Source organism: Tigriopus californicus, chromosome 4, assembly GCF_007210705.1.
Source record: "Tigriopus californicus strain San Diego chromosome 4, Tcal_SD_v2.1, whole genome shotgun sequence".
Lineage (NCBI taxonomy): Eukaryota > Metazoa > Arthropoda > Copepoda > Harpacticoida > Harpacticidae > Tigriopus > Tigriopus californicus.
Window position 1 is genome coordinate 9627881 of NC_081443.1, and position 27431 is coordinate 9655311.

The window sequence follows — 27431 nt, forward strand, 5'->3', positions numbered from 1 at the left end:
CCTTATAGGTACAATTAATCAACATTGTATAATATGATTTTATTATGATATGAGGGCGGATTTTTTTCAAATTGCACTATCGCCCATGAACAGAGTCCAAAACTTATTCTAATACACACAAAAAACTCATTGCCACTTCTTTTAAATTTGTGATTAAAACCTAAAATATTCTTGACTCATTATTTTTTTCCATTCTGGCGCATAAAGATTTGTTTGGTCTTCTCAGAAATTTTGTTACTAGACGATCAAAGTTTTTGAGAGGTCTTAACGAGTCATTGGATGTAAGTTTTTTGCTTGAGGACAAATACAAAATTGGAAAGTTAATTAAAATTAATAAGTTTTTCGTCTTGATCTGCTGGGAATTCCATTCCCAGTAGCGGTAAGGAAGTCCGCAAAAAAAAATCCTTTATGAACTTTCGGTTTTCAATTTGAATGTTGGGTTCGTCAATGCCATAAAATGCACATTTTGACCTGAAAATAAAATTCCCTTTATGACACAAACCAAGGAACAATCGAATGAGCCCTCTAACTTATTTGTGGTATTTAAATCATAACATGGGTTGCTTCTTTAACACTTTAAATAGGGGACCCTGCGGTCATTTCACGAGGATGAGATAATGAATCAAGAAGGCTGTGACATGATATGCGAGACAGCTTCCATCTGACTTCATCACAAGCAAACAAACAAACAATCATAATATCTACCAAGATAAGAGCAAAACTTACAACATGACTGTGGGATAACCGCGAATTCCAAATTCCACAGCCACCGAAGGGAATCGAGTACAATCAATCCGGGCTACCCGAATCGGATCGTGAGCCAAGGATTGCGAGACGTGTTTGAAGATGGGCTCCAATTTCTTACAATGGCCGCACCAAGGAGCGTAGAACTGAAAGTAGATAGACCATGAGATAACCAGGTCCCTTTGGACCAAATTACTTTGAGCTTGAGGCCAATCCTTAAAATACTGAGGATAGATTTAATTGAGTATGGTGATATAACACAGCCATCATTTTGCATGTTCAAAAAACAGAAACTTGACGAACGATATTTTTTAATGTGACATATTTTAAAACATTTCTTTCTTCTAGCGTCTGATTTTGTTATTTAATCGCGATGGAAAAAATTCATTTCAAATTGCAGATCACTCCTAAAATAGTCTTTGAGGGCGAAGGCTTGAAGGCTCATTCAGGGAGGGTACTTGATTTTTTTTTGTTTTGCCCCCCAAAAAGCTTTTACTAAAGAGATTATCTATTTCAGTTTCTATAGTGACATCATTTGGAACCCTAATTTTGATGAAAAACGGGTGCTTAAAATTTCCGCATTTTTTCCTTCTGACTTTACAGAGTGATTTACAATTGGTGATTTATTTGTCTATTGGTTATTTTGATTAATTACTGACAATTTCAAAGACAAGGGAATATGAACTTGCAACTTTCAAACGAGGAACAGGGCTGTAATGAAAATGATCTATTTTAAAAGTTCAAATAATTTTCTTTGAATACTTTATTTTAAGTTGTGGCGACCAATACTTCATAAATGACAAAAATAATCAAAAATTAAAAAAAAGTCTATAAAAGGAAAAAAACCTTCCGCTCTTTTGACAATTGTGGGTTTTTCCACTACATTCTTTGGCACTAGTGACCAAATAATGCCCATGAGAGGTTCAAAGAGTCCTGTTTCAAAACACATCAGGGTCTAGATTCACCACCAATTAGAGGATTTGAGAACTTCTTACTTGAATTACTGTCCAGGATTTCTTAGTACAACTACAATGGTATCAAAAGGTGACTGGAATAACTAAAAAAACCTTATCTACATGAACCGTGAGGCACATTGGTGGTTTTTTTTTTCAACATCATTTACGGGCTGGTTAGAAATCATACAAATCAGAAATGGGAGAGATCCCGAATTCGCAATATTAAAAGTGCCTCACATCCATCTTTTCCTAAACTCCCACCAAATCAGGGAATATAGAAAAAGCGTTATGAGCGAACCTTGCTTACGTACCTTAATGAGCCACATGCCTTCATGTCTAAGCGGAATGAATCGATCGCTGAGCTCTAGGACCTTGGCCTCTGCGTTTCCCAATAAAAGTAACGACAGACCTAAACTAAGACTCAGTCGAGATAAATCTGAAAGAGGATATAATTTCGAGATTATTGATGCTTCTAGCACGTTCTTGTTGAAACTCGGAAAGCATACTCCGCTAGTGAACTCAAGCATTTACAAAAGTGTTCTTAAATTGCATCAATTCTCGGTTCTGGAGTTGTTGCCAATGTGAGGTTTAAGGGAGTCACTAGGGTTTCCAGCCAAGAATGACCGCTAACTTGGCTATTATTATGAATCTTATAAGGAATGATTGGCCACAAGTTCAAACAACTCATAACAATGAAGGTGGCTTGAGTTCATTTATTTTAAGAAGTGTTTGATCTACTGTAACCCTACTGATTGATTATTCAGATGGACTCCACCATGATGAGAATCTTGGTATCCTTACCGCTATCATGAGTTCGTAAGAATGTTAAAGCCTTAAAGAAAGACACATTAGAGATGCCAATGATGTCTCGAATTTGGATTTGTTATTCACGTTGCATTCTCAGGTCCCAACAACAACTTTATTGTTTACATTTTTCATTGATTTCTTGCACTTGTGCATACATTGAAAGTACTTTCTGTAACGCTTATCCAAAGCCAAGAAATGGTAGTGAAGTGATCAACAAAATATTAGACAGGAAAATAGCCACTTTTGTCACCAATTATCATAGGATTTCTCCTCCTCCAACAAACATAACTATCTTCGCAAAATATCTTATTGAATTGTTGGCTTCAAGTAAGAACTTGATTGAGTCGATTATCCTATGAGATAACACGTATTTGAACCATTACAATCTGCTGAAGAACTGTCAATAACTCACTCCGCATGATGAGCTCAGAATGAAGTAAACGCAATAAATGTTCATCCAACTGTCGATCCGCAAATTTTGGCTCATTCACGTCAGTTCCATGCCCTTTAAATCTGCCCCCAATGCTAATTTGACATCCAGCATTCGAGAGCTTCTATTGAATGTTTTGATTCCAGCTTCTTTTGGACGAACAGCTGCTGAAGTTGAGAGGATTCAGTGGAACAGTGGTTTATGTGTGGTAATGCTGATAGGTTGACTGTATCAATGAAGATGATTTTAAGGGGGAGCCAAAAGCCCAATGTTTTTTTTCTGATTGTGAGAAAGCCGGGCTGCAATTTAGGGTGACTGAAAAGTTGGAAAAAATATACATTAGGTAATACAACAGTGTTAAATAGGATGCCGATGAGGAGAGTTGACTAGAAAACCCCGAGAATATTATATTATATTTATGTAGGGTCAACGACACCTTCATTTTTAAGCAAGAAGACTGAATAGGATCTAGCTACAACAATTTTTGACTATCGTATTTTGAATATAACACTACATAAATTGACAAACGTGGTTTGATTCCTTGGATCCTTTTCAACCGGCCTACTAACCAGATAGCCGTGACTCTGTTGTATGTGAACAAATCAAATATGAACTTAAACCCAACACATTTTCAAGTCTGATAAAACTTCAAACTGAAAAGGACAGACTGGCCTGGAATTTTTCTCACCCATCAGATGTCATCTAGTCACCCTTTGGCTTTGAGTGTGTCCTAAACTTTTCGGCCTCCTGCCTGACATACCACACTCAAGAATCCTCTTTTCGCCCGCCCATCGCGCCCGGCACGCCCATTATCACTTCATCCAATAACATCATGAGTACCACGCCCAAAACGGTATGTCATTTGACTATTAGAAACTCCACCCGATCAGGATGAAATGGGCGCTAATGATTGACCATGTGTTTGGCATGACTCATGCCTCACTGCTTAAGAGGTAGAGGCAAGTTCTTTTGGTTCGCTTTCCAACTTTTGAACAGGGTTGGTCACGAAGGAGAACCGCCATGTTCAACTAGAAGTATCATCAAGTATCATAGAAGTATCAATTTCTTCTCTTGATTAGTTCCAGTTCTCTTTCAAATACTCCCTTGCTCTGGACCGGGACAATTAATTGCTTTTACAGGTAATTTTGCTTGTATTATTGAGCAAGGCTAAAGGCGAAAAAGGTTATCTAGGCCTATTGTTTCACGTTGATTGGTAATGGGCTTGTGTTGTCTTGAAGCCCATCTTTCGTCGTATTATGGTTGTCAGTTAGTATTTACGAGAACCCAATAATAGGCTAGAGGGCTTGTCAGTTCAATAGGCCATAGGCCAATCATGTTTCATGTTTATAGCATATGCCCAAAGGATTGCATTTAGCCATTTAGAATTGGTCTTCTGAATATAGCTTGGGTTACCTGATACTTGATAAATTAATCCCTCTGCTCAATGTTCATGAAGCTCCTTATAGTGTTTAGGCCTTGGACCTTGAAGGCAATAAGGCGTACGAAGGATTTTGTTTCGGACTCAGGGGGTTATTGCTTGGGTTAGCAAGTTCGTGGAGGATAATCGCCGTATAACCACCAACGATATTGGAAAATGCGTTTGATCTGTGTCTTAGAAAAGTGGAAAATATTGTGCACCTCGATCTTGCTTGGTCTTATTAAGTTTGGTTATGGGAATGGGTGCTACAAGTGACCTTCAAAAGTCTGTCTTGGCTCACGAGCGGATCAAAGATAGCCAAATGTTGATTAAAACAATGTTGCGTGGAACAGACTTGAATAGAAAAGTATTTGTCGTTAAACTTCGTAGCTTCGATATGGGGCGAGCAAAACGACGACTATCATTTGAGTTTGGCATCACCTCGTATCCCTAGGGAAGCTTTTTTTTTAAATCTTTTTCTTTTTAGCGCGCTTGTTAATTCAGTTTTGGGGCTAATATCCATTTTTTGTTGTCCATAAAAAAATATTGCTCGGTACTTGTATTTCGATTGGGTACGTTTCAAGACTTTCCAGATCTTTTGTCACTTTTGTGTCATCGAAAAATGAGCTTAGTTGTAACATACATCATAGGAGTATAAGTACCGTGACTGACAAGTAATGTTAAAAGAGTCGATGATTTTTCAATGAAAATAGTGGCCAGTTCTCACAAAATTCATTTTTCTACTAATATATTTCGATAATTTACGTTTCAATAATTGGAATACTGTTGACCGGTAGTGATTTGTAAAAAATGCACAATATCAGTACAAATGAACTTGAAGATCCTCTGACTTACGAAATGTGAGTAAACTTTGATCTTGCTAAACTACATTTTCTCATTAAATAGGAGAAAATTAGGTTACATGTAGAGCGACTACCCAAGCTGTCATTCTTTCATTATTCTCATTGTTTGTCTCCTACCTCCTATAAAAGAAATGTCGTTATGAAGTGTTTTATTGACTTGGCTCGTTTGCAGGATAAAGAGGTCCACATTGAGTTGGCCGATCAGCAGAAGATCAATCGTTTTGCCAGGCTCAACAATCGCTTAGAAGAATGTAAGGAGGACCTCAAAAGCCGAGAAAACGAGGTCCAGACCCTGGATGACGCTTCGACTGACCTTATGATGCTCGAAGACGACGATGAGTTGGTGAGCGTCTTGATACCCACAGTCTGACCGCAGTGTTTTGCTTTGTAGACTTTCTGTTTGGGTAAATTGCTCAGTGGAGATGTCCTTGACCTAAATGCCTTCTGAAGATCTCTCGACATCTCTTTAATACTTGGCCCACTTTCCTTGTTTTAGGTCCCATATCAAGTGGGCGAAGTGTTCGTGTCCATGAAACAGGACGAAGTTCAGACTCAGATTGAGGCCCGAAAGGCTGAAGTGGAAGTGGAGGTGGGCAAAATCAAGGAGAAAATGGACGGATTGAAGGGCGAAATGTCTGATCTAAAAACTCATTTGTATGCAAAATTTGGCAGTGCCATTAATCTCGAGGCGGATGAAGAATGATGATAATTAATAACAACAATAAAGATAACAGAGCATGTTCTGCTAAGAATTGAATAACCCTTTTCACTTGACACTGGCCAAAGAGCCAACAAAGTGGTATGTTTCAGTTATGTAACATTTTGGCCACATGCGTTGAAATGTGACGACTCTTGATGACAATAAGGCTTGGAGACCAAATAATTTGCTAATGTGCCTATGTCGGAAAAACTCTTGACTTCTAATAAGGAAATATTTTTTTAAGATTTAGTAGATTCCACTATCTTTGTACAGTTTCCTTATTATCTTCTTCTGACATTATTCATTTTATAACCCCTCCAAATTGATTTTGACCCTAACAAAAGGTACGGAATGTGGCAAATGTCACGTCGGCTTCATTTCCTCATCCTAGTTTTGAGGTTTGTTCAAAACCTGAATGCATGTGACTGACTTGTTGGATGTCGGAGTGACGAATCACTGACACGTTTTCGACCCATCAGGCTCGTTAAGATGCATGTACGTACATGGCGTTCATCAACCTATATGTCATCAGTGAACCCCATTCCCTTACTTCAACGTCTCTCTTGGGAGTGCCTAAGTGCATCCCTCAGCTGTTCCACTTTTCCTTTCCTGCTTTTCTCCTCCTCGTCTGCCTCTTCTTGCCTCTTTTAGTGGATGGTCCCTCTTCGCCACAGTGAGCTAACTGCTTGAGAGCTGTTCCATGGGCAAGATGACGGACGGGCCAGAATCAGCTGGATAGATAGACATATCACGGGTTTCTGTTTGGGACAATCACTACTTAGCAGTGTAGGTGGAACGAACCCAGGTGATTCGAATTCGCGAAAGCGTGTTTGGCTGGCACACTGCAATATTTGGATCTCGTGGCGTGGAGAGAGAGCGGGAAAAGTTCAGATTCTTGGCAAGTTTGTCCAGTCTCTTTCGTTACACGGTGATAATCAGGTCGAGTTTGTCTGGCGGAAAGTTCTGGAGGAATTTGCAGAGTTAAGAAGTGTTCCACATGGCGTCGTTGATTATATCTGAAGGTAATTATTCGGGAGGAAAATGATGTTTGAGGCTCAGGAGTCATGGGCGGGAAGTAATTTCGTGGGAAATGCATGGTTCAAATAGCGTGGCCTCATTTATTTGAAGGTCATTCGGTGTCTGTCTCGTTTGATTCTTATTGGCAAGTGTCTGGACTTGGGGACAGCGAGTTCATGACCTTGTGAGAATTGGAGGCAACTTGATAAATTGATGGTCAGGATCAACTTGAACAGAGAGCTTATGCCAAAGTGGTCAAGCAAGTTTGGGTGTTTTCCGTGTGCATTGTCCACCCGATTACATAAGCAGTTACAACATGTGCGACCACATGTGTCATGTTTTTTACAGTTTTTGAATGCAACGTGTATTGGTCATTGACAATTGTTGGAAATATACAACGATGAAAATGTGTTCTGTTCTAAGCATGCATTGCTACATCACAAGCCAGCATTGGAATTTGGCTGGACTCTCCAACAAGCGGTCGTTGACGGGAAACTGGAAATTCCGGTTTGTTCACCATGGGCACTCATTCCTTTAGTTTATGAGCAGCTTTGGTGTGGTTTTGAGCCAGGTCTACGTCGTTGCTCATCCTCCAAAAGTGAATTTGACTCTCTGCTCTCTATTTCGACTGTGACTTGGAAACGAAAGTGCCAAAGCCGGTTCATGTTCTTACATCCATAAACTTTTAATTGTTTTACACTTCAAAACTGAAAATGGTTGGATCTGATAAAGGTAAAAAAAATTGATAACGGGGTAGTGAAAAAGAGATTATTTTATGTTTTTAAAAAAGGGTTTTGAATAATATACCGCTTCATTTAGTACGGGACCATGAGTCCTTTTCATTCAAAACCGTCCTATCACACGAGTCGTATATGTTACTTATAACATGGACGAGTTGAACGAAAAGTAGTTTCAAAAAGGAAGAAGGACTTGTAATATAGCATTTGAGTCGTTGGTAAGAAAGTAACCCTAATCTTTACCACTTTCTTACCTTGATTCATCCCACGTTTTCATTTTCAGCCGCGGCCCAAGCTTGGGTGACTTTAGCTACCAATGACTCGTACTGCTTGGGGGCTTTGGTCTTGGGAAACTCTTTGACCCGCTCAGGAACCACCAGAAAAAAGGTGTGCATGATCTCCAAAGGTGTTTCCGAAGCCATGAGGTGAGTCTGAAGTCGAGACATAGTTTTGCCATGATAACATCAATTCCCACGTCTTTCTTAGAGGGCAACTTCAAAACACTTTCGACGAAGTGGTCGATGTTGAGGAGTTTGATTCCAAGGATCTTGCCAACTTAAGTTTGTTGGAGAGACCAGAATTGGGAATTACATTCACTAAGCTCCATTGCTGGAATTTGGTTCAGTATGAGAAATGCGTGTTTCTGGATGCTGATACCATGGTTATTCGGAATTGTGACGAGCTTTTTAATCGGGAAGAGTTGTCAGCTGCTCCTGATGCTGGATGGCCCGATTGTTTCAACTCGGGTGTGTTCGTCCTCAAACCATCGCACGATACTTACAAAGTAATTCTAACCCATTCTTATGCCTTACCTAAAGCAGAGTAACTCTTCTGTTTGCCATTATAAATAGGCTTTAATCCAACACGCCAATTCAGAAGGCTCCTTCGACGGTGGAGACCAGGGGTTGCTTAACACTTTCTTCAGTGATTGGGCCACCAAGGACATTGGACGACACCTCTCGTTCCTTTATAACATGTGTGCCACTGCCACTTATACCTATCTTCCAGCCTACAAAAAGTAAGCCAAGTTCCGAGTTTGTTCATCAGCATCAACCCTAATAGACGTTTTGTTGTCCAGGTATGGTAACCAAGTGAAAATCATCCACTTCATTGGTGTTTCCAAACCTTGGCATGTCCAATTCGATCCCTCTGGTCAACCTCAACCACGCCTTGGTGAGGAACACACCCTGAATCATTTGAAAAATTGGTGGCACATCTTTCATTCGGATGTCAAGCCTAAACTGGGCGAGAAATTGGTAAGCTTTATACACATTCCACGATAACTACAGTCGAACTTCGATTTAACGAATCTCTATTTAACGATATTTTTGCTGCTTACCGAATACTGTATTTACTTCAGAGCAAGTCTCCATTTAACGATATGTTCTCGGCTGACGGTCGATATCGTTAAACCGAATTTCGACTATACATCAGCATAGTTCAATACATTCAAATTTACATAACTAACCGTGAATTGTTTGGGATGATTTCAACTAACCTCAAAACGTGTGCTTAACCTCAGTGTTACAGTTGTCTTGGGTATTGTCCCTCGGGCGATTGGTGTGCAGAGATCAAGGAGGTAAATCATTTCTAACCCTTCTCAAACATCCCTTATTTTCATGACCCTATTTGTTCCAGAAATCTTTGCCGCCTCTGCGACCTGAACCCCCCATGGCCATGGTCCAAACCCCTGGAGGCGGGGCTGCATTCATGCCCACACAACAGCAATCTGGAGATAATCGTGTACATTGGGAAGAGGGTCGACCCGATTATCTCGGACATGCCTCCTTCGACAACATCTTGAAAAAGATCGAATCCACGATGTCTAGTCCTGGTAAGTGAGGATCCAATGAAAGATTATAAAGGGAAAGTGAAATCTTCACAAGTGGAAATCTTTCCCGAATTTCGGCTTTAAGCGGACGGAAATAGTCATTTCACGCAAGCCCTGTAATCTAGGGAGATTGATTTTTCAAAAAGGGAAAGGAATGACCATCCACAGCTGTTGACTGAACAAGTCATACTGACCGGATATCCATAGATCAACAGGGTGCTGGAGAGGCGACGTATGTTGGTGTTTAAAAACCTGCAAACACAAAAACACAAATCTAAATCAAACATGTGTGTCGTTTTTTTTTTTTTATTGAACTCCCCTTTAACTTGAATTCAATCTGCTTGGAGAGAGTGAGGCTTTCATTAACTACTTTGTACTTTCCTATTGTGTTATTTGCCGCCCTCAGTTAGGACTCGTTATGAGGTTCCTCGGTAAGATGTGGTCACCTCGGCCGTATTGAGCCGGTAATACATGAGCTCTAGACTGTTTCCATTTTTTCTCAGATTGCATGTTCCCGCTTTTCCTGACCGAACAGATTGTAGCATTTTGAATACTTCAATTTTCATGCTTCGATTGTTCCAGTTCGGTACAGCACAACGTAAACTCATGTCTTTTTGCTTCTCTTCTTCCTTTTTGCCCTCGGATGATTTTCCTGACCTTGCTTGGGGAATTCTGCAGATATTTCCCCAAGCCCGTCAGTATCCGATCTTCGCTATTGCTCTCTTCCTTCCAACTTGGACGAGATTCCTCCGATCTCAACTAATCTTGAACCCAAGGAGGATAAATTCGAAACTGATCATTCCCAACCAAATCCCAACACGTTCCAGTTTGAACCAAGTTTATACATCAGGACTAACAGCGACACGAACCTTCATTACAAGGAAGACTATCATCTTCCACCGTATGTGGACAATAAAACGGCTTGGGAGAGGGGGAATCCAGATTTCATGGGGCGTAATGCCTTTGATCGGATCAAAACCAAGCTAAACGAGGCTGTGGGAGAACTACCCAATCATCCCGAGGTTGAAAATCACGTTGAAAGACAATTCTCAAATAACGAGCCTTCGCCCAATATCAAACATCAACCCCAACCTCAAACAGAACCCCAATCAGAACTTCAACCCCAATCAGAACCTCAACCCCAATCAGAACCTCAACCCCAATCAGAACCTCAACCCCAATCAGAACCTCAACCCCAATCAGAACCTCAAACAGAACGAGAGAGTACTCCGAAAGAGTATACTGGGTTTGACTTCGTCTTGCACAAGATAGAAGCCTCTTTGGGGGAGAAAATTCAGCATAAAGCACCCTCGCCATTTAGACCTGTGTTACCAACCAGGATTTCGAAACGCCATTTGAAGTCCTTGGAACAACTCGTTGAAAATAGCTTGCCGACTTCATCACCTCCAAATGAGTTTATCAACAAGACCAATGGTGTTCAGGAACCGAAGAATCTATCCGAGGATCCCATGGTGCCGGCTACTAGGCGAGTACTGGGCAGGGGGCGGGCCAGAAAACCAGAATAATTACTGCCGTCGATGGCAATCGCATGATTGGCCTACTCAAGTGATGTTGGGGAACATGTATTCAAGACACACAAGACACACCTACACCCACATACATGCACTCAAACACACTCAAAGGCGGGACCATGGCAGAGTAGCAGTCAAAAATGTCTTTTGCTAGATAGAGCCTTATTTCATTGCCCTGTCTGTCTCTTGTTTCCCTATTCTCCTTGGTTCGTCTCAAGACACGCCTCGTTTCCTTGAGAGGATTGAATCCAAGAAATCGAGTCTGACCGAACCATGAACATTCCTTCTTGATCTTTTTCGAATTTGTCCTCTTCTTCTTTGATGATGGATGGGTCCATGACCGTGGGTTTAGTGCTTCCTCTTCTTGCATGCTTCGACCATTCTACCTTTATGTCCATTCGACCTTGATGTATGTAAGAAAAAAACTAACCAACAGTGGAATACTGAGGTGCATGTAATTAGGCTTATTAACATCAATTATTTAGAGTTTGTCTCCCTTCACTCATTCTCCTAGCGATGATTTTATATAGTATATAATTTTCAAAATATGTTATTTGTCTTTCACCTGATTTTAACTCTTGCAATGCCGTTTCGGGGAATTTGATTTCATGGAAATTGGTTAATGTTAATACGGCAAAACGGTCGGAACCGAAACTTGTTTAGCCCGCCAAAGCTTGTCCACTAATAATTTGCATCTTTTTTTTATCTTTCTTATGCCTGAAACGGACTAGTTAACAAATCGTCATTCTATTTGAATGAACAAAGTTTCCAACTTGTAAAAAAAAAAACTTTCATTCATACAAAAGCATATGTGAAGTGCTGAATGAAGATATAAGAAAAGACTTCATGGTACCCCCAAAAAACCTGCAAAAAAAAACAAGACGGGAAGAACTAGTTTGAAACATTAAGGATTTTAATCGCTCTGCACAAATTTTCAACTTCACTCTTAGAATTTCAGTTCATGGGAAAAGAAAGGCAAGAATGCCTTTGAAATTTATTTTCTTGCATTAATTTTTAGATTAGAAGCTCATTTTGCAACAAAATATTATCTCACTAGCACTAGATGTATAATTGTTGCGATTCCATATTGAAGTAAGTAATACTAATAATATTTCATCTCCTTTCAGAAGAGAAATAAATTGCGGTATTTGTCCCACGTGTGGTCAAACCATGCCCAATGAGAAAACAGCATCCAATCAACAACCAGAAGCGGACTTAATTATAACTTTACCAACTCCGTCGCCCAAGCTAAAATCGAAACGAAAATCTCCCAAGAAATCTCGAATTTTAACCGTTGTACATTAGACATGAATATCATGATTAGTGATCATTTTATATGGCAATTTCTTGCAGAATACACACTATGTAAATTACGGCACCAGGTTTATTGTCATACAAAATTATTTTGGAACATATTTCAAAGCTTTCATCAATTTCAACTCGTGAGACAGCCAAAGTGCACTGGTTAGTGTTAATAAAGCTCCCGATTGATGCAAAGCCGCGATTGGAACCGGAACGTACAATAGCAATGTGGTGATGCCCAATCCAACCTATGAATAAAATCATGCCAATAAATCGTTTATCCAACTTTTGGTCTATAAATAACGTGATTACACACTGGGTAATGTTTTTAAACAAACTCTGGAATTGTTCACTGGAAATTGTTTCTTGCATTAACATTTCAAATTAGTTACTTTTGACCGAACCAAATCGTCGAATAATCCGGGAATTAATGAGGGGTTTCGAGACGAGGTCAAAATCCAATACAGGGACAGATTTACAGTGACCATAGCTCTATGAGGACTCATTACCTGCTTCTGAGCATGTCGTCTCCAACAGTATAAAAATGAAAAATTTAAAGTTGCCCTTGAAGATATCTGACCGCCTAACAAATCAAACTTGGCAGATCGGACTTTATGCTGCGAAACACAAACTTTAAAATGCAAACTTGGAATTACTCACCTGCATCCAACCCATTGTAGTCAGCGCAATCACAGCAGTCTTTGCCCTTGGGCTCAGAGGCAGCCCTCTTGATTTCAAAGCCAACGCTGTGATGAAGGCCAAAGTTGTCGTACCCAAGATCCTAAAGAAAAAAATATTAAATTCAAATTTTATCACACGGTGCATTTCCTAACCTTTGTGTGAATCCCGTTAACCAACAAATTTGGATTACAATATAATCCAATAAATAATAAAATCCTTATATCAGAGCCGCTGCCAATTTAAAGGGTAATTCATCAATTCAATACCTGTGGTCAAATTGCACAGTGGTTGGGTTTTCGGTGAAATTGCTCAACGCAGGCGACAAAGCCAAGATGTCATCGGGAATAATTCTTCCTGCCATCAACGGGAAAGAGTTATAAACCAGACCAGCGTCCAAACCCGCCACAAATGCTCCAGAAACGGCGGTGAGGAACACCAAGGCCTTGGCACCCATGGCCATTCCTCTGAACTTGGCCACTTGAGGCGTGAACTTGGCCACACCCTCTTTTACTGCGGGCGTGAGCACACTCAAGGCGTTCCAGAAGAGGAATGAATATAATACCTTGTAGGGAATAAGGTTGATTATTTTGAGTTGGTGGCCTATCTTTTAAAATAAAAAGACCTCACCATTGCCGCAGATAGATGAGAAGCCAAGCGATATTGAGAGACCCGTGGAACATCCGAAGGCCCTTCGAAATTCTTGTGATCCAATCCAGACTTGACCATGTACCACCCTAAGGAATGGCAAAAACTTTTCATCAAGGTCTTTATTGCATCGGACATTAAAGGCCCGTACCTAATAGACCTTGGCAAGCCAACAAAGCTCCCATCACGACAATGCGTCTCTTCATGGCCTTGTCAAAGTAGCCTTTGGCCCACATCACAGCCGCAGGCAAGTAATAGCAAGCCCCAATCGCTCGACCCCACATTCGATGGCCATACTCCATGTACCTGCGAGTTTTACAGTTTTATGCCAAAGCAAATGTTTATGAGGGATAGGAAGAAAATCTTCCTGTGGCATTACTACCATACCAAATGAACTTGAACTCGTTCATGGTGATTTGCGAGTTTTTGTATTTGAACTCGGGCGATTCGGAATATTTCCTCAACTCCTCTTCCCATGCAGCTTCATCGGCAGGCGGAGGTCGCCCGAACAACTTCCAATCCACCTATGAAACAATATCATGTGTCATTTTTTGGTTCTTGGCAACTTCAAATCTATAATCTATTAGTGTACAAATAAAAAGTTCAATTGATTTAACGCTGGAAAGGAGTCACAACGAAAGTATTCTACAGTACAGGTGATTATGGGTTGAACTATTCGAATTATCACAATTTTTTTAGAAAATGATTAAAAGATTGTGAAGAAGCTTAATCATGGAGCCTTTTGATGACTTACCATACTCAGACCGGATTCGGTTAATCGGGTTACTCCGCCCAAAGCCACGGCCCCAAAAGCCATGCCGGCAATGCCAAACAACCAATAGCCGACCACCTTGGGCGTGGCAAACTGGGCGGTGGCCGCTGTGGAAACGGCTGTGCATGGCCGAGCTATGACTTTCTATAAGGAAGAATTGAGACGGTCTAAGGTACGTAATGTATTCATTCTTCTTCTCATTATTGCGACGGCCTTTACATCATGGTTGGCAGAAACATACTAGCAGATAAAGATATTAATTTCCACCACATCCTTAACAAATGAAGTTTTGTTTGGGCTAACATAACATAATATTATCTTTTCGAACATACCACAGTGTGGTCAGCGTCTAAAACCCCTCGCTATAAAGCAATCCTCCTTAAGTTTGGATTGGTTGAAATATCAATAAGTAAAGGAATAAAGTTGCGAAGTGGGAGCACAGCCACCTTATCAAAGTAGAATATGATAAGAAGCCTAGACTGGCAGAGCATATTCATGGAGAGGTAAGTGAGAGGTAAGTTGAATATATATTGCATGGTTAGGGAAGAATGCGATATAAACAAGAGGTAAATAAATGTATTAAAGATAATCTTTTTAGTACGACTCGCAGTCATGTCAATCACAATGATTATTTACAAGATTGATGAAAAATGGTCATCATCTTTTAACAGTTATTGAGATCGCGATACCAAAAGGATCACAGTTTATTCTGGTGCCCTTTTATTAAATAGTTTTTTTTTACTGTGTTCTGACAAAAAGGCTTTAGTTGTTATAATTGGCCAACGTTCTACGATAAAAACATGAGAACCAATCCCAATATCTTGTCTGTTTAACTGACGTATACATGTTAATGTGACAATAGTTTCAAAAAACCACTTGAAGTTACGACTTACAAATATTGTTGAGGGTTGTCGGGTCGGTCCTTACATTTTCTTCATTTTTCAGAATCTTTTTCGGTAAATAGGACTCTTGACATAGACTCATTCATTGCATGATATTAATGAATGGCGAGTTTACTCACCGGTAAAACATTTCTGACTGGAGGTTGTATTCGCGAAAATTGACCAAAGGATCGAATTAATGCCGGCCCTGTTCGATGGCCTTTAAGCAAACGACTACAAGACAACATGGTTTGCAATGAATATTGAATAATGGCAATGAAAAAGGCGAAGCGTATGTTACAATATTTGTTTTCGCTCAAACACAGATTGGGTAATTCTTCCAAATACACAATGAACTTGACAATGTCATGAGAATTTATGCATAGCTGTTGCATCAAATATGATTTATTAAGCGCAATTGATATGATATAAAACAGCCAGTAACAATAGATAATGGTTTTTATCTTGAATTGGAGACTTTAAACATCACTAAACTCAGTCATAGTTTCTCATGGCCCTATTACAAATAATTCAGGGTGTCTCAAATCCTAGAAAGCTCGGCCGAGATCGAGCATCACTCTCTATAACTTGCGTTGATTTTTTTTTCAATCTACTTGAAATACCGATTATTCAGCCCATATATCTACTTCAAATCTTTTAACATGGACTTAATGGCTTCAAGAGTCTCCAAATAGGTCTACAGCTAATAGCTCTCGGGGGTCTCTGGTCAACCTTTCAACACAATCCATGGGCTTTGCGCTTTTAGTGACCTGAAAATCCCATGACCCTGTCCAATCCAATCCCAAATCCATGGGCAGCTACTCCTCGGCCAATCCAATCCAATCCAACAGTGCCACCATTATCTGCCCATCGACCGTGCCATGTCTGGGTGTTCCATTCTTCATGGTTGGCTTGCAACCCTGGCGTGCCCGTTGTTCCAGTGGTTCCCATTGGTCTAAGTCTGGCCCTTCACCTCTCAGTCCAGCTTTCTGGGGCACAGACGAGCAGCTACCACAAAGGCCGACAACCTCGGAGAGCCAAATCCTGGGATATCCTTACTTTGTCCAACATGATCCAGCTCTGTTGTAACTTATAATACCTATAAAGAGCCTGTGGGTGTGTTTGGCTGGCTCCATGTCGTTGCCCTTGTCCTCGGTGGCCTCGCTGGGCTTGACGAGCCAAGCGAGCCAAGCGAGTCAGCCTCATCCCGCTTCTCGACAGTGTTGTCCTTCCCGATGGCCGCCCTCAGTGTTGGAGGTGTTGTTCTCGTTGTTGGATTTGAGCTCATTACGTAATTGTTCCTTGGTGTGCAAGCCTTGGATGACCTTCCTCACGGATGAGGACAATGACGTGTGGCGGTTGCATTGTGTGCGCCAATTGGCGGCCGAAGCGCTCCATTCTGAACTCCTGTCTTCCTTACCGACTTACAAGGCTAAACTGCGGGCCTTTTACCATGCTTGGAACCCTGAAGACTGCTCCAGGTTAGTTAGTATGGGGGATATTCACGGACTAGGATGGCTATGATTGTTATAGTGGAACGATGAAACGGATCAGGAGTCGTCTTTCCTTGGAAACAAGGACCTCATACGAAACAGGAAAATGAGGCAGTCCAAGTACCAGGCCAAGGAACAGATCATTTGAAACGCCTTTTTATGATGATGCCTAGCCGATGTTAGCCCACATTAGTTTGATCTTATTTCTATTTCTATTGTTTGGGTGATGGCCAAATCTGTAGTCCAAACCCGCATTCCAATATCACGTGACGATCAATTTGGAACCTGATTTTACATGTAGTGGAAAGAAACAAAACGGAATGCTCACTTGTGCCAAGTTCCGACCCAATCAAATTTTCATGTTCATACCTCACATGTGCCAGAAACTGTAAACAGGATCAGTTGTCGGTCCTTAACTAACCCGTAATGTTGTTAGCTTTGTGCATGTGTTTGAGTGTTGGTTGAAGCTTTAATGACTGTGATCCTTATTGTCCGAAATTCAACTCATTGGCTCCTTTTCAAAGACAATTTTCCATTTCGATTATCCACGTGATTAATAACCAACGATGGGTGATTTGGGAATTTTGATGCCCATTTTGGGTTTCAGGCTAACTTGGTCCCGTTCATCAACTGCTCTATAACCATCGTTGAGCTTTCGTGTGCTCTTGGGCAAAATTGATCAGTAAATCTGATATGATAATCTATGTGTTGGCGGCAAATATTGTTTATAAAGTTTTGGCTCCGAACCGTACAATCCTTGATACGGTCTAATATTTTTATTACTAATCAATTAGTCCTCAGTCATTTATTTTTGTCATACTTTCAGAAATATCTATGTCAAATCCAACGGTTTCACCCTCCATCGGAATCCAGTGGCCCAAAGCACCGACGGTGCCCGGGGTAAATTCGGGTTCGTCCGCGGGCGTCACGCGTGGGAAATCATCTGGGAAGGCCCTTTGGGTACAGTGGCCGTGATTGGGATCGCCACGCAAGAGGCGCCCAACCAATGTCACGGCTATGTGGCCTTACTCGGCTCCAATGATCAGAGTTGGGGTTGGAATTTGGTTGATAACCATCTACTTCACAATGGAGACTCTCAAGGGAACTATCCCCAGCTCAACAATGCTCCCAAATATCAAGTGAGTCCGGGTTAAATTGGACTGATGCCAATGATTAAAATTGGCGATACTAAAGGCTCCATTCACGTGTTCGCTTTTCAGGTTGGCGAACGGATACGCGTTATACTCGACTGTGATGACAATACCTTAGCATTTGAGAGGAACTATGAATTTTTGGGAGTTGCATTTAGAGGTAAGTTCTGTTCTGTTGATGCAGGTGATGATGACAGTTTTGGTCGTTCTCCGAAGAAGAAAGGATGAGCCTGAATATGATTTTGCATTGCAATCCGTTTTAAGAACGTACTTATTTATCACTAGGCTTGCCAGATAAACGGTTATACCCTTCAGTATCGGCTGTCTACGGGAACACGGAGGTTTCCATGGTCTATTTGGGTGCTCCTCTGGATGGCTAGCAATCAAGGTTGAACCTCTCCACCATTCCGATGAACTCTCCCGTGAAGTCTTCTAGCCAATTGCCTGCCAAAGGATCGCTTGTTTTTCGTCTGGAAATGTCACGAGTGTAAAGGGAAAAGTCCAGCATGATGATGAATGTTGGACAACCTCCAATCTCGCGGGATAAGTCATTTTTATGCATCCTCTTCTATCCTATCTACTCCAGCTAGGAGTACATAAAACTACCTGACAAAAATGGAAGACGAACAAAAATGTATCTGCCATACTCCACCTCCCTCCCCCCCTTTTGTGTTCCCGCCCCTGTTTTCAATCCCATTGTCAACCACGATTTACATTCCAAAGCAGCTCCTTTGAAAGTGACCAACCATCACATGAATCGAACTTATCTTTTCAACTTGAGCAGAGAAGATTTGAGTTGTCAAAGCAATAACACAGCAACGGTACACACCCACTCCCCTCCGTTTCTTTTCAAAGTCTCGAAAGCCCGATTCGTCGGAGAGATCACCCCGATCTGACCTTTTCGGAAGAATGGAAGTTGGCCAAAACCTTCCGCGCATCTACGTAGAATATTTTCACAATTTTGCGCAATTTGGAACCGCATCAAGTGTTCCTTTTTCACTTGAATCAAGTGCGCATTATTACTATAATTATTCTAATTATCATACTGACGACCAACGTAAAAGTGATGATGAGTAATCTGAGCACAACTCGGTGGCTGCTCATCCACATATCCTGATCTGTTTCAAAAAATAATAAAACCATCTACGCCATACATCAGTCATTTTTTTACTGCCTTGATAAACAAGCCTCAACAACTTTGCATTGCAAAAAAAGACGTCCATTTTAAGCTTGATTTGGTCAGGAACCTTACGTAACCGATTCATACTTTTCACCTGACTAAATTCATGTACACACAAGAATGGAATGTCCTTTAAGAGAGCCATCATCAAATATTGATCATCAAGGAACGCCAAAAGACTCAAGTCAAATATTGAAAATGTCTTGAGTCTCATAGAATCACTGATCATCGAAAGCTCAATCACTTTGTACAGCCCTAATTTGAACCTGGTAGCTTTTCTCCATTATTCCAATGACGTCGAAACATAGTTTTGGTCACACGTTTTTTTAAATCTAACATTGCATTGGTTGCATCAAAAGGCATTATGTACTCCTTAACAAAAATAATATATACAACTTTTGGATCTGGAAAGAACAGTATGAAAGGTATTTTTTTGATGCTTTGAAATTTCTATTTAACTCCTTACTACTAATGCTTTAAAAATGTGTGACGTGAAACAGTTAAAAGTGCATTTGGTAAAGAATTTTTCAGTTTAAGATAGGATAGGTGTCAAAAAATGCGGGATTGTGATGCGAAATTAATCAGGGAAACTACCAAAAATATTCGATCGTCAAAAATCCTGAATATTTTACAACAACCTAATTAGCTCCTCCTACGAAAAATTAGAGACAGGAATTTTGAATAGAGTGAACATTTGCGATTTTCACCTAATTTGAGAATGTCCTTCTTTGGATTGGAATACGGGGTGATGAACAATGCAATGACTTGTAAAACAACAAAATATATATTCATGAATTAAAAGCTGACATATATTTGATTGAAACTTGAAAAGATAATGCTGACTGAAATTGTCAAGCCAAATTCGAATTTTTCGATTTTTCTGCCTTTCTGATTTTGAAAGATTACCAACTCAATGTTGAGGCTGGTGCATGAACATGAAAATTATTTAAGAAATTGTTGCTTTTTTTACAAATATTCCCATCTTGATTTCGACAGAAAAAAGAAAAGGAAAAAAAAACATCATTCAAGCTTTTGTAATTTCGACTTATTTATGAAACATTGCACACTTCATACATTTTAAAAGAAACTTGTCTTGTCAATGTACGTCCCAAATAAAAAAAAACCAAAAAAACTGAATTTTTGCGTTTTTTTGGGCCCACAGAAAAACTGTTAACCGTTTGCTCTTGCAATGTCACTGCATGCGTAAGCACATTTGGTCCCCTGTTCAATCCAAAGTGCAATTTAACCTGATCAGCTAGAAAACGTAACTTCACCCTGGTTCTTTCCCGTGTCCATATCATATTAGTAGTTCAGTAGTTTCTGAAATATGATCTATTCACTTGTCAACCTTAACCGATGATTCAGTTCCGGTTTGTCCTACTTTGTGGTTTAGCAATCACTCGATCCTTGTTTACATTCCCGACAGGATGGTGAGGCGGTTCCAAAATGCCATGGTCACCTCGCAATCCCATTCTTTCTAATGTTTACATTAAATGCCACAGATTCCTTGAAAGTCAAATGTATGATTTATGAGGTGAGTGTACAGCCCTACCTTAAAAAACGATGGCCAAATGACTATGACTCACGATAAGCGCTAGGAATGACACTACTTTTATGTTTTCACATGTCCTCTCCAAGGATGAACAAAAACAGGTATTATTTCTGTGTTCTTTAGCGGCCATTTGCCAGTGGCCACAGGAGTGGTCGAGGTGTATTTTGTCAGGGTAGCTGCCAACTTTATACCCGCACTCTCATCAGTCGAGAATATTCAACGAGCTTAAGAACAACGTTCCCAAAATGCCTCCTATTGGTGTGACTAAACATTTCAATTACCTGGTTTTGGGTGGCGGATCGGGTGGAATTGCATCAGCCCGCAGAGCCGCCGAATTTACCAATATCTCGGTGGGATTAATCGAGAAAACGCGTTTGGGAGGAACATGTGTAAGTTGTGTTATTGTTGTCATGGATTTCTGCATGATAAATGAATGATGATCATGCTTGATTTGATAGGTCAATGTGGGCTGTGTGCCCAAGAAGATCATGTTTCAAGCCGCTCATTTCTGCGAGGAGGTCAAGGACATGACTGACTATGGATTAAACTTTGAAGGCCCTTTCAAAGGCTTCGATTGGGGGTAAATTGGCACATCTGATTTGTTCTGGTTGTTTAAAAGAAAATTCGAAATTTTGATTTCCTACTGTTGAGATTGTTTTTTTGGATTTATTAAGTCAACAAGGGCTGTAAAGTTCTGGCTTAAACTAAGATTTTCGAGTGCCCCAATGAAAGAATTGTTGTAAGTGTATCTATCCGTTGTTTAAAAATTCCTCGTCATGGAATGAAAGTTAATCCGTTTTTTGAAAAAAATCGAAGCATACCTCTTTCCAGACAATAGCCATCAACTTACTCATGCAAATACATGTTTTGGTTTTTATATGTTTAGCCTATTCAATCGTTACAACGGTTATTTTACTTACAAATGCTCATATCGTAGTTCTAAGGGGCTGGATTTTTTTCTTAAACTTAAAAAAATGGAAATAGAACGAAATAGAATTGCTCAGAAATGTTAGAAATAATAGTCGGCATAGATTTCTTGTTAATAAGTATTCTCGTAAGTCCCAAAATTGGTAAGTAGACAAAACAATGGCTAATGAAAAAGTCGCGATGCGTTAATTTGTAAACTTGATCAAACCACTGAAAGAATGCTGAAAGTTATAGCTCAAACCATCGTTAGCATTTTGAATAAGCCCGTCTAATCATGAATACTTATTATGCTCAAATCTAGTAGCAAGCACCGATGGATTAATTGTTTGGCATGAAAGATCCTTTGTTGTTGTTTTTCGAAGAATTTTCCGTCAGTCAAAATGTAGTCTTTCTGGCAAGAGATTAATTGATCAATTTTATCAGATTATTTCATATTTATCTTCATGCCCTAAGGCAAATCTTGACTTAAAAGTAGTGTTTTAATGATCGAAGATTCCCACTTTTGAGCACAGCGGAACTGATTCCTTTGAATAATTTACCAAAATTTGGGCATCTATAGCTAAAAAGTGGCATGTAGCAAATCAACCCCTTTTTGGCCTAGTATCTAACTTGCTAGATTGCTAAAACCCCTATTATGGATAGCAGGACCTTTAGCTCCTTTATGTGTAACATTGCCTCTAGCCGCTAACCAACTCTAATATTCAATATTATAGAAATCTCAAGCCTAAACGCGATGCCTACATCCAGAAACTAAATGGGATATACGGGTCGAACTTGGACAAGTCCAAAGTGGAACTCATTACTGGAACCGGAAGAATTATCGGTACGACATTAGTTCTGATATAACGCGTGTTACTTAGCTCAATTATCAAGAGACAATTTGTGATTGTTTCCAATATATATATATATTGCCAAGATATTTACTTTTTTAAGATAATTTAATCAATAATTAGTCAGTCTTAGATGTTCACTCTAAGTACAGTATGTTTTATCTCTAATTTTTATTTAGGTGACCGTAAAGTCCAAGTGGATGGCAGTATTTACTCTGCAGACCATCTCCTCATTGCCGTGGGCGGATATCCCATCTGGCCTCAAATACCTGGAGCCGAAAACGGCATCACAAGCGATGGTTTCTTTGAGCTGGAGACACTGCCCAAGTACGTAGTCTACATACAGTACAAGAAAGATCTGATAGTGCTCCAATAAGCCAATTTTTAATCGCCAAACCATGTGTAATGATTTCCATCCAGGAAAACAGTCGTGGTTGGAGCCGGATATATTGCCGTAGAAATGGCAGGGATCTTGAACGCTCTAGGATCGGAAGTCCACTTCTTGATCCGGCATGACAAAGTCCTCCGGAACTTTGACGAGATGCTCTCCAACTCTGTCACTGAGGAATTGGAACACTCTGGTATCACCATGGTCAAGAACGCCAACGTAAGTTGTTTGTTGTTACGAGTGGGTTTTGTTCTTGGTTGATTAGTACATTGTTGTCAAAATAAAAATCATGTTTTTAAAATATTATTTTATCAATATATAGATATCATCATGTAAAAGATAAGTTAAGTTAAAAGAACAATTTTATGGATTGCAATTATTTCCTTTTAGGTAAAAGCAGTGAAAGGCTCCAAGCCCAATTTAACGATCGAAACCGAAGAAGGCCACTTGATTGATGGTGTGGATTGCTTACTCTGGGCTATTGGCCGAGCTCCGGCCACGAAAGATTTGGGATTAGACAATTCCAACATTAAAATGGACAAGAAAGGACATGTGACTGTGGACGAATTTCAGAACACCACCTCCCCCAACACATACTCGGTGGGTGATGTGGCTGGAAAGTTCCTCCTCACGCCAGGTAAGAGTTCGTAACTGTGCATGGATTGCTTGTAATCCAAGTTTAAACAAGTGAATTGTGACATTCGAAAGACTTTCACTCAATTGTAGTTCTGTTTGACTGCGCCAAATATGCGCCAGGTTTTTAGTGCAGTTCGATCTTCTCCACAGAGAATGCAATCAAACCACATGGGAAGCTTACGACCATGCATAGATAGCTCACATGTTTGCTTTTGACCCAATGAGTTGAAAGTTCAAGTTCGAACACCCAAATTAGGAAAATTGCCCATGCACAAAACGATCATCGTCCAACTTTACGCATTACGTCTCAATGCTCGCTGCTTTCCTGGGAAACTTTTCGTTTCAACAGCCCTTCATCAATTTAGCATCATTGTCAAGTTTCCTTGGCTATCAAATTCCAAATACTAGCTCCCTATGTCCTTTTACCCACCTAGTGGCCATTGCCGCCGGTCGAAAACTGGCCCATCGTCTCTTCGACCAAGGCCAAGAAGGCCTAAAACTGGACTACGAAAACATTCCCACAGTGGTGTTCTCACATCCACCCATCGGTAAGCAATGCACGGTTAAGGTCGCTTTGATTTGAAAGGGAAGCAGATTGATGGCCCCCCATTCCAACCATTTCCAACCAGGCACGATTGGACTAACGCAAGCTGAAGCCGAGGCCAAATTTGGAAACGATCAGATCAAGATATACCAATCCAAATTCACTGCCCTTTATCACTCAATGACAGACAGAAAACAGATGACCAACATGAAACTGGTTTGTGCAGGACCCGAGGAAAAAGTGGTGGGGTTGCACATGATTGGACGGGCTTGTGATGAAATGCTTCAAGTAAGTCTAACATTAAACCTCGAGTTTGCTTAGGTTTGCTTATTCAGTCAGATTTTGGCTGAGATTTAGCTACCCTCTTACGGTTTTAAGACTACGTAGGAGCCCTTATTTCCAATGTCAGCCCAAACAAAATGGGGAAGACCCATGCTTGATGGTTAGATACACTTCCTTCGACATCCAAATAATGAAAAAAAGTAAACAACCATTGTGTTACTGGGATCATTGAAAATAGATTTTGACAGATTTAGCCAAAAAAAATCAAAAGTATGTTTGCTGGAAGCTAGCTAGCTAACAAGCCGCCCTCTGACGTGCAAAACGTCAATATTTTTTTGTGGATCTCTGAAGCCAGCTGTAGAATTTCTTTTGACAAGTTTGAATTCCACATTTTCATGACAAAAACTTGTGTAAACTATTTAGCTACCTTCTATAACATACTTGAACAAAAATGTAGCGGTTCCACAACAAGAGGATTTTCCTCCCAAAGCCACTTATATAATTGGTATGTAAGAACGTTTCGAACATCTTGTTTTTGTGGCATGTCTTCGAAAGCGTTTGCCATTTCGTTTTTTCCTGTTTTTTCTAAAAAGGTTATAACTGAATGAAGTGCTACCTTGGCATATGAAAACATCGCATGACTTGGAAATAGTCGTTGGTTGTTGCACCAGGCAACCAATAAGCCGATTTTTTAATCAGAAATGTCATTGGCTAAATGAACAAGAAAAACCGTCAGGATGTGTTGTGAGTAAATATAAGTGCGCCATTTTCTCTCCCCAGTTTCTAAATTGAAAATAGAGGAAATGAAAGGTCGTTCTGGCAATGAATGTGAGACGATCGCCATTTCTCGTTTTCCCCCATGTGCCCTTATTGGGTCCAAAAAAAAGACGATGTGAACTGAACTTGGCGACAGTTCTTGACATTTTTTGGCAACTTGCAATTTCGAAAAGTCAACACGAAGTTGGTTAGATAAACAGATGGAGAAGTCTTCCAGAAATTTCACGTTCTTGTACAACGAGCGACTTTTTGTTCAAGGCGGTGCAAAAAGTTTCCCAATGTCGTCGATATTGTAATGTTCAAAATTAGGTGGAAGGCAAACTTTTTTGATATCCACCATGTATTTAACTTAGTGGGATGCAGGTGAATTACCAACACTAACACCATTTATTAATTATCCGTTTCACAGGAAGAGGGAGGAAGAAGCCCAACCATATGAATTAGATTACTTGTCCTTTTCGAGTTTGTCATTTAAGACTTTGTTTGTACTTTCAGGGATTTGGTGTTGCCATCAAGATGGGTGCCACGAAGAAAGATTTTGATAGTGTGGTAGCCATTCATCCAACATCGTCGGAGGAATTGGTCACAATGAGATGAATTGGAATGATGGAGCTTGAACCAATCAATGTCTGTTCACAAGTATATGATACAACTGCACATAAAACATTGCCCCAATTGATTCCAAAATAAAAGTTGATTTATTTTTACATCCGTCGGATGTTATCTAAATTTGTTGTCGGTAAAGTTTTGAATTCGGGGCATTTTCTCATCAACCAGTAATTGCTTCTGGTCCAAAAGTAAACAGAGGTAGCGAGAAAGTTCTTAAGGGATATTAAAGAAAATTTACGGAGGGAAGCTTGAAGTTTCAATAAAAGGGGAAACCGACGAGTGCTGGGCTTTTTGATGATAAGATTACGTTACTCCTCTCACCAGTAAAACACCAACACAGTGAATAAGAATAAATTACATTTGTGGAATAACACATGAGCTTGTGGCATAAGCTTGAATTAGCCTTGGTTTTGGGCAAAATATTCACGTTATGACCAATTATAGATCCATTCTAATCATAGATTTGACAGTCAACTAGGGCTTGAGTAACACGGTATGATTTGGGTAACGCTACCGGTAACGCTTTGGTAACAGAACGGGTTCTTAGCCCTCCCGTTAATGTTACTTTCTTCTGTTTTAAACGAAGGAAAGAAAACATATATGAAGATTTCATCCCCAACTTTTCGAAAGCTCCGTCTCACATGTACTGACTTATTTGCTACTGATGGGATCAAATTAGAGGGCTTGCCCTCAAAATCAAATGACTAATCACTGGAGGCTGCGACTCGTGTTATCACTTTACATTTTTTTGTGACGTATGACAATACTAGTTGCATGACGGAATTCCCCAAGTTAGCCTCAATATGTAACCCTGATTTTCCTCTCGTTAAACCAGTGGAATGCCTCATGTTAACTTTTTTCAAACCATGAAAAGAAAGATGAAAAAATACATGTCAAAATGTTTAGCAACTGAGAAAAGAGTTTAAACCAAAGAACACTTAACCCTCGAACCCTTGTGATTTTACCCTCGCATTTCCGGCTTTTGTTTCATGCTCTATTTACTAAATGATGATAAAATCGGATCAAACGGTTTTTTGCAGTTTTCATTAAGCTAACTTTTTCTGCAAAAGTAACGGTATCATGAACGCTAACGGTAACGAGTTACTTTTTCAAGAAAACAGCGGTATTGGTACCGCTTTCCCTCTTTAGGTGACGGTTCAATCCCTGGTCAAAACTGTCTTTTCTAGATCAAACAATCATATTTCCAATTGACATTGTTTCATATAAACTCACGAACCTATTGTTCAATAACTCAACAAAGTTTAATTTCGTTTCACATAAATCAGTTAGATCTAGTTGTCAATATGTGTCCAGTTGTGTTATAGGTTTTGTCACTTGGTCGAGTTGTCAGCTGAATAGAATTGTCATGAACTAATCCATGACTAATGGGGATCAAATTAATAATCAGTGATTATTATAGAGACATAGGCATATATAGAGACAGATATTATTATTATTATTATACAGGGACAGGAAAACCATTTTGTTTCGGCGTTGAGTGTAAATTCCAGACGTTTGTCAAAACAAATTTGGCTTGCAATAACGACTCATTATCTCAGGTCTCATAGTTTTGCTATTCAATTTTGTAGAGTTTTGAATGCAACTAGTTGTCTGAGCACAAATTAACCCGAAAGATGTCTCTATAATATCACGGTAAACGTTATTCTCCACCGATTAGTTGGCGGTGATACTTTTTTAAACTTAACCTAAGCTTATCAAACAGAACCTAACCTTACCTGACCTAACC

At 39.9% G+C, this 27431-nt stretch overlaps 6 protein-coding genes across 9 annotated transcripts in view; 4 read left to right on the forward strand and 2 right to left on the reverse strand.

The window, feature by feature from the left end:
• Window positions 1–3207, reverse strand: part of LOC131879775 (protein disulfide-isomerase TMX3-like) — a gene marked incomplete in the record, with an annotated part of 20709 nt that extends 17502 nt beyond the window's left edge. The window contains 3 exon segments of the mRNA XM_059226189.1: window positions 727–890; window positions 2012–2136; window positions 2920–3207. Coding sequence (XP_059082172.1) covers window positions 727–890; window positions 2012–2136; window positions 2920–2926 — 296 coding nt within the window.
• A 424-nt stretch (window positions 3208–3631) lies between these two features.
• LOC131879781 (prefoldin subunit 4-like) lies at window positions 3632–5969 on the forward strand. Its single transcript, XM_059226195.1, has 3 exons — window positions 3632–3790; window positions 5390–5560; window positions 5714–5969. Exons 1-3 carry the CDS (start codon window positions 3770–3772, stop codon window positions 5918–5920), a joined length of 399 nt encoding a protein of 132 aa, XP_059082178.1. The 5' UTR covers window positions 3632–3769; the 3' UTR covers window positions 5921–5969.
• A 736-nt stretch (window positions 5970–6705) lies between these two features.
• LOC131879769 (glycogenin-1-like) lies at window positions 6706–12412 on the forward strand. Of its 4 annotated transcripts, none has more exons than XM_059226181.1 (9): window positions 6740–6939; window positions 7955–8096; window positions 8158–8455; window positions 8523–8689; window positions 8750–8927; window positions 9194–9250; window positions 9310–9505; window positions 10181–10988; window positions 12162–12412. In XM_059226181.1, the coding sequence occupies exons 1-9, from the start codon at window positions 6915–6917 to the stop codon at window positions 12337–12339; spliced, it is 2049 nt and encodes a 682-aa protein (XP_059082164.1). In that variant the 5' UTR covers window positions 6740–6914; the 3' UTR covers window positions 12340–12412. The 4 variants fall into 4 exon arrangements, with proteins under 4 accessions (XP_059082166.1, XP_059082164.1, XP_059082167.1 ...); XM_059226182.1 differs by lacking the exon at window positions 6740–6939 and adding an exon at window positions 7475–7666; XM_059226183.1 differs by lacking the exon at window positions 9194–9250 and having other exon boundaries at window positions 6706–6939.
• LOC131879773 (cytochrome c oxidase assembly protein COX15 homolog) lies at window positions 12401–15886 on the reverse strand. Its single transcript, XM_059226187.1, has 8 exons — window positions 15456–15886; window positions 14417–14578; window positions 14050–14186; window positions 13814–13968; window positions 13645–13751; window positions 13284–13579; window positions 12997–13117; window positions 12401–12584 (listed from the first exon to the last, which is right to left on the reverse strand). The coding sequence occupies exons 1-8, from the start codon at window positions 15708–15710 to the stop codon at window positions 12435–12437; spliced, it is 1383 nt and encodes a 460-aa protein (XP_059082170.1). The 5' UTR covers window positions 15711–15886; the 3' UTR covers window positions 12401–12434.
• A 182-nt stretch (window positions 15887–16068) lies between these two features.
• LOC131879780 (F-box/SPRY domain-containing protein 1-like) lies at window positions 16069–19112 on the forward strand. The gene is made up of 4 exons (XM_059226194.1): window positions 16069–16796; window positions 17635–17947; window positions 18029–18119; window positions 18245–19112. The coding sequence occupies exons 1-4, from the start codon at window positions 16450–16452 to the stop codon at window positions 18337–18339; spliced, it is 846 nt and encodes a 281-aa protein (XP_059082177.1). The 5' UTR covers window positions 16069–16449; the 3' UTR covers window positions 18340–19112.
• Window positions 19113–20861: 1749 nt separating this feature from the next.
• Window positions 20862–25782, forward strand: LOC131879774 (glutathione reductase, mitochondrial-like). The gene is made up of 9 exons (XM_059226188.1): window positions 20862–21080; window positions 21150–21271; window positions 22332–22441; window positions 22628–22775; window positions 22869–23055; window positions 23227–23473; window positions 23907–24020; window positions 24102–24304; window positions 25571–25782. The coding sequence occupies exons 1-9, from the start codon at window positions 20937–20939 to the stop codon at window positions 25670–25672; spliced, it is 1377 nt and encodes a 458-aa protein (XP_059082171.1). The 5' UTR covers window positions 20862–20936; the 3' UTR covers window positions 25673–25782.
• The last annotated feature ends 1649 nt before the right edge of the window (window positions 25783–27431 follow it).